At 38.9% G+C, this 6076-nt stretch overlaps 2 protein-coding genes across 4 annotated transcripts; one reads left to right on the top strand and one right to left on the bottom strand.

The window, feature by feature from the left end:
* Positions 1-342: 342 nt before the first annotated feature.
* Positions 343-2474, top strand: LOC125219562 (aluminum-activated malate transporter 10). Of its 3 annotated transcripts, XM_048121574.2 has the most exons (6): positions 344-688; positions 767-907; positions 991-1263; positions 1361-1461; positions 1555-1698; positions 1798-2474. In XM_048121574.2, the coding sequence occupies exons 1-6, from the start codon at positions 385-387 to the stop codon at positions 2251-2253; spliced, it is 1419 nt and encodes a 472-aa protein (XP_047977531.2). In that variant the 5' UTR covers positions 344-384; the 3' UTR covers positions 2254-2474. The 3 variants fall into 3 exon arrangements, with proteins under 3 accessions (XP_088922941.1, XP_088922945.1, XP_047977531.2); XM_089066815.1 differs by having other exon boundaries at positions 343-688; positions 1361-1698; XM_089066819.1 differs by having other exon boundaries at positions 343-907.
* Positions 2475-2552: 78 nt separating this feature from the next.
* Positions 2553-4819, bottom strand: LOC125219563 (protein LEAD-SENSITIVE 1-like). The gene is made up of 2 exons (XM_048121575.2): positions 4462-4819; positions 2553-3348 (listed from the first exon to the last, which is right to left on the bottom strand). Exons 1-2 carry the CDS (start codon positions 4553-4555, stop codon positions 2681-2683), a joined length of 762 nt encoding a protein of 253 aa, XP_047977532.1. The 5' UTR covers positions 4556-4819; the 3' UTR covers positions 2553-2680.
* Between the last annotated feature and the right edge of the window lie 1257 nt (positions 4820-6076).

Genomic DNA, 6076 nt, shown 5'->3' with positions numbered 1-6076 from the left:
ATTGAATATCAATCTCAAATAAAAGTTTCCTCATCCCTATCTACTCTTTATATGACTTATGACAGTATAATTTATTTATTGAAGAAATATATATTACATAATGTGATCTTCCAAAGATTATGCATAATGGTATATCCTGTTATTTATCCATGACATCAAGTCATTAAGCTAGCTAGAGACAAGGAAAATATTGAATATGAGCGTGTGGAGAGAGAAGATATTGATGATTTAGGCCATTTGCATACTCACGTTAAAGTTATTAGTGATTTAGGCCATTTCCATATAGTATATATATGGCAATAGCAATGGCAATGGCAATGCAGTGGACGAGCATCTAATCACAACACCCAACACAATCAAATAAAATCAAATCTTGATTGTAAAATGGCCGCTGATAAGGGAAGAGGAGTGGAATGGAGGATCAATGTGGCGGATGGGACGTCGAGAGAACTAGAAGCGGAGAGCAGGTTCGGGTTGCAGAGGTTCGTGTCCAAGGTGGGCGGTTTCTTTCAGAGAGCATGGAGGATAGGAGTAAACGAGCCAAAGAAATCGATACATTGTGTTAAGGTTGGTGTGGCGCTCTCTCTGGTTTCGCTATTCTATTACATGAGGCCCTTGTATGAGGGAGTTGGCGGAAATGCTATGTGGGCTGTCATGACAGTGGTCGTCGTCTTTGAGTACACCGTTGGTACGTTCTCTTCTTCATCATCATCGTATTTCATTTCAATCCCCATGCATTTATACGTATGTGTCGATATATATGCAGGGGCGACGCTTAGTAAATGTGTGAATAGAGCAACCGGGACTTTGTTGGCGGGAGCATTGGGAGTTGGTGTTCATTGGGTTGCTAGCCAAGCTGGAGAGAGGTTTGAGCCCATAATTCTTCAAACCTCAGTTTTTCTTCTAGGTAATTTTACCTCTCCAAAAACACAAGGAAATGAATAAATAAGATAGAAACATATAGTTTCTAATAGCATGAATGTGGTGCAGCTACTGCAGCGACGTTCTCGCGTTTCATTCCATCTATAAAAGCTCGATTCGACTACGGGGCCATGATCTTCATCCTGACCTTCAGCCTCATATCAGTTTCTGGCTACCGTGTGGAGAAGCTCTTTGAGATGGCTCATCACAGACTCTCCACCATTGCCATAGGCACCTCCATCTGCATCATCACAACCATTGTTTTCTTCCCTGTCTGGGCAGGAACTGAGCTGCATAACCTTATCACCAACAACATGGACAAGCTATCTGACTCCTTAGATGGTAATAATCAAATATAAAATGCAACAAATCCAAATTTGGTCAAATACTAAAAAACTAGAGGGAAGGAACTGATCAGTTTTTTCTGCTCTCAACTCAGGATGTGTGGCTGACTATTTCAGTAGTAACAGTCAAACTTCAGACAAAACATTGCAAGGCTACAAATGTGCCCTTAATTCCAAGGCTGCCGAAGAATCCTTGGTTCGAATCCTTCTCCTCCATCTCCGGTTAATAAGTTTCAAGAACAAAGAGATCAAGAGCACAATCTTACAAAATTTAGTTTTCCTTTTGCAGGCAAATTTTGCAAGATGGGAACCGGCACATGGCAAGTTCAATTTTGGACATCCATGGTTAGAGTATGTCAAGGTTGGAGCTTCACTCAGAAGCTGTGCTTACTGCATCGAGGCGCTTAATGGAAGCATGAATTCGAAGGCAAAGGTAAATCCTATTTGTGACAGCATGATTTAGTATTTGCTTGTTTCTTTAGTTTTGTCAGAACTGGAAGTTAATGTTTGGTGTTGTAACAAATCTAAACAGGTTCCTGATGTATTCAAGAAGCATTTCGGTAACTTTTGTGTGAGACTGAGCAATAAATCATCTGCTGTGTTGAAAGAACTTGCTGTTGTGATGAGCACCATGAAGAAACCAACAAAGATAGATTTCATGGTGGAGGAGATGAAGAGTGCAGTTCAAGAGCTCGAGAACGCCCTGAAATCCCTGTCGAAACAGCCCGTCCAGACGGCTGAGGCCAAGGTCGGAGAGGTTGTCACCCTGGTAGAAGTAGTTCCGTTAGTGACAGTTTCATCATTGCTGATAGAGATCGCAGCCAGAACAGAAAAACTTGCGGGGGCAGTGAATGTGGTGGCGGAGAAGGCTGAATTCGAGGCTGAAACTGCTGAGGAAGCGAAGAAAGGACAGAAGTCGAAAGGAGGGAACAAGATTGGTCAAGAAGATGAAGAAGACAAGGCGATGAAGACCCTTCAGAAGGTCTGAGTTTGTGAGAAAAGAACCAAATTATGCTTTTTCTTTAGTAAGTTGGTTTCTTATAGGAGATGACCATGTATAGCAAAGGAAAATTGCTGTGAATCACTGTGTTACACACTTTCTTCAACAAAACTTGGGTATATTTTTGTTCAGGACAGAGAGGAGAGCTAACTTTATTACTATAAAAATGTGATCTTTACATTCTGCAGTTCAAGAAAATTTATGTCAATATATTTCCCATTTCCATATTTGGCATGCGACTAAGAAACAGAGAGGGAGGGAGAGAGAGATGATCAAGACAGCCAACATAAACAACCAAATCATCAACATTCCACCACATCAAACATATTAATCAGACCAACTTCTGTTCAGTCACATTTTTCACTCATATCCGAACAACAGAACATAGGCATTAATGTTGGTATAGTTCATAGCATCACCTGATTTGTTGGTTGTTAGAGACCTCATTTTCTTGAGGTGTTTCTTCATTACTACCCCAACCAAGATTCATAGCTAGATCCTCGACAGAGACCTTGACAACGTCAGTTCTGACACCAATGTCAGTTGCATATCTACTAACGCAGTACATTCCTGCTGTCATTGTAGCCACCCCGATCGGACTTGGCATCAGCAGCTTGAGAGGGGAAGAGAGAAGAGCTGCCAATGGTGCACCAAGGACGGAAGAAGCCTGTCCGCTTCTCCCCACCCCTAGACGATCAACTATGAGGAGACCAGTCTTACAGTACAGGGCAAAATCCTCACAGTTGTTCTGGAACACGTCATAGTTCCCAAATCCATTCCTGAATAGATACATTGCTCGGTGAATGACTATCTCGGGTGGATCTGATCCTGCAGTCGTGCACGTGCCTCCACGTACTTTAGCAAGGAAAATTGATGGACTCACCCCATACTTGAAGGAATAGAGGGAGCCGTTGTTGAGAAAGCAGTCGATGCAGGAGAGGACAACCCCACTGTCTGGCTGCCTCAAACCACAGTCAGGAAAGGTCGGACATTGTGCAGTCACGCTGTATGCTTCGTCGGAGGATGTGGAAGAGGTAGAAACACGCGTGAAATGAACCACTTTGCTGCTTCCGACAAAGATACCTGCATAATAACATAGTCCATGGTAGGGAATAGATTTTTAACCGCAAAGCAAGAGAAAAATAATCACACAAGTTAATATGTTCATGTGAAAAAAACTAGAAAGGATTTAAGAAGAAACTGATCAAAACATATTTGCAGATTTACAGAGGACAATTGCTTCAACTTAAGACATGCTAGATGTTCTTAGCTTAGAAGTTAGACCACAAAGCTATTGGGATGACATACTTAAATACAAATTGAGAATGCAGTATCATAGACAGAGGAAAAAGTGTCATAGAACAGCTTATCAAGGAAATATGTGTGCTAATTCTTCTTGGTTTTTACCTTTTACCATGGATAGAGTGGTAGGTTCACTAAGACCAAGGGAATAAGTCAAGTTCACAGAGGAGATTGGTAATAGATCACCATTGAAAGACTCCATTTGGTTTATGACATACAATCCAGAGAAAGGCGTTCTTGGCCATAAAGCTGAGGAACTAAATACTGTGAATCCCATAAAACATAATCTTCTGTTTTGCAACTCGCCTTACTTGGCCAATGTGGTTTGGACCAATATTATGCTCTCAAGGCATGCCTTTGGTTGGAATCTCATTACTACTCTTTGTAACGTGAGAAACTAGATTATCAATGAACACAAATCATATAAGTACCATTTAAATATCTCCCAAGTCCATCTTGCCTAACATGAGTTCTCTGTCACAAGATTGAGGGAACATGCCTAGTTTTCAACATCTGAAAGTTATTAAATGTGGTGCATCATCCCATCTAGAACCCAACATTGTCAATTCTTGAATGAACACACATGGAGGAACTGTATAGGAAAACACTCAACTCGATAAACTAAATAGTACAATTTCAATACGATTGACAAATATCAGATTTGTAATCCAAGATTAAAATTTCAACACTGATAATCTTCCAAATTCTTCAACTTTATAAAAATAAAGACTTGCAATGACAATGCCAAAGTAAAAAAAAGGGCAAAGCACATTCAAGAAGCCAATTATAAGGAGAAATTGAGTAAGAATCAATAACAATTGACCGCCAACATTGCTTTGCAGAATGATAATCGCACACACACAAAGAAAAAACAAAGGCATTCGATAAACTAACCATGATGAGAGTATGCAAAGACAGCTCGGTAAGTGTAGATATGATCCCCTGGTTTGATCTCATTTCGCTCCACTCTGTTTGAGAGCAAACCCATCTCTCTTTCACCTGTAAAATTTCCCCAATTTCTGCTAAACCCCTCACAATAATTGAATTATCTGCTAGGAAATGGATAAAAATCGGCGTTGCAGAAAAAAATTCTCAAATTTATGAACAATTGGGTTTTTTCATTTCTTTCGAGTAATGTAGATAGATGCTTGGAATGGGTATCCAAGGTAAGTTTCCTGTTCGCGCCATCGAAGAAATACATATGCTTTGCTTTTCACATACGTTTATTTTTCGAATGAAATTTCTCATGTTCAATTTGGCGCACAATGTTTATAGAATTCCGTATGATCTTACTTGTTGGAAGTTTTACCATTGTATAGTAAGATTTTAAATACTATTCATTAATTTATTTATTGCCAATTCAAGTCCTTGAATATATAAAATATTTACAATCATAAAACTATTACTTCTCGTATTTCTACTAAGATATTCTAATATATATCAAAAAATGCATAATTAGCCATATATGCAACAATTTGTGGGTGTTAAGTAAATCAATCTCGACGTCCATCTGATAAAAAAGTCCATCCCGATTTTCTAAATAAATTCTTTCGCAATAGAATTGTTATTTATTTCCTACATTCATTCTAACTTTACAAAATGTGTTTCTTACTTTCCAATGGATCTTCCTACATTATACACAAACATTTGTTTATGAAGAATACAAAAGAAAATCATTTCAAATTGGTGATTGATTGTCAGAGATGGCTTAGAATTAATAGTTTATTGTCAAAAGGATTTTTCTATTCTATTACTCCTTCCGTCCCGGAAGGATTTTTCCATTCTATTACTCTCTCCATTCCGGATAATTCGGGCCACTTTGACCGGACACGGGTTTTAAAAATTATAATGAAAAGTGGGTTGAAAAAGTTAGTGTAATATTGGTCTACCTTTATATATTAGTTTTATAATAAAATGTTAGTTGGAATGAGTTAGTGGAATATGAGGTCTAGTACCAAAAATGGTAAAAGTAAAATGAGACAAATTATGTGGGACGGACCGAAATGGAAAACTGGGACGAATTATCATGGATGGAGTACTAAGTAATGGAACACTAGTGCCCAAATGACAAAGAATGACCTAGGTATCTATCTCATCACCCTTATTTCATTCTATCATACGAAGAATGACCTAGGTATTTCATTGTCACTGAGGCTCGTTACCATGAGTTCGATTTTGAGGATAAATGCAGGCAGAAGTCGATAAGCTCGGATAAATTTCTATTTAGAGTATCCACAATGGAGGCTAGCGGATAGGCTAGCCGATTGCGGGCGCTAGCCGACCGCTGGCCGATCCGCTAGCCTCCATTGCGGCAATTTAGGCTAGCCGATCGGCAGGCGCTGGCCGATCCCGCTAGCCGCCATAGTAGGCTCAATTTCGGCTAGTCGATTGCATAATTTTCAAAGTATTTTTTTATGCATATTTTTTATTTATTGCATTTTTTTAATGTAATTTTTTTATGAATTTTTTTTAATTATGTAATTTTTTTTATTATGTACTTTTTTTAATT

This window comes from Salvia hispanica, chromosome 1 (assembly GCF_029641045.1).
Source record: "Salvia hispanica isolate PSC_SH4W2 chromosome 1, Shi_PSC_v1, whole genome shotgun sequence".
NCBI classification, from domain to species: Eukaryota; Viridiplantae; Streptophyta; class Magnoliopsida; order Lamiales; family Lamiaceae; genus Salvia; species Salvia hispanica.
This window is presented reverse-complemented; position numbering and strand designations above follow the sequence as displayed.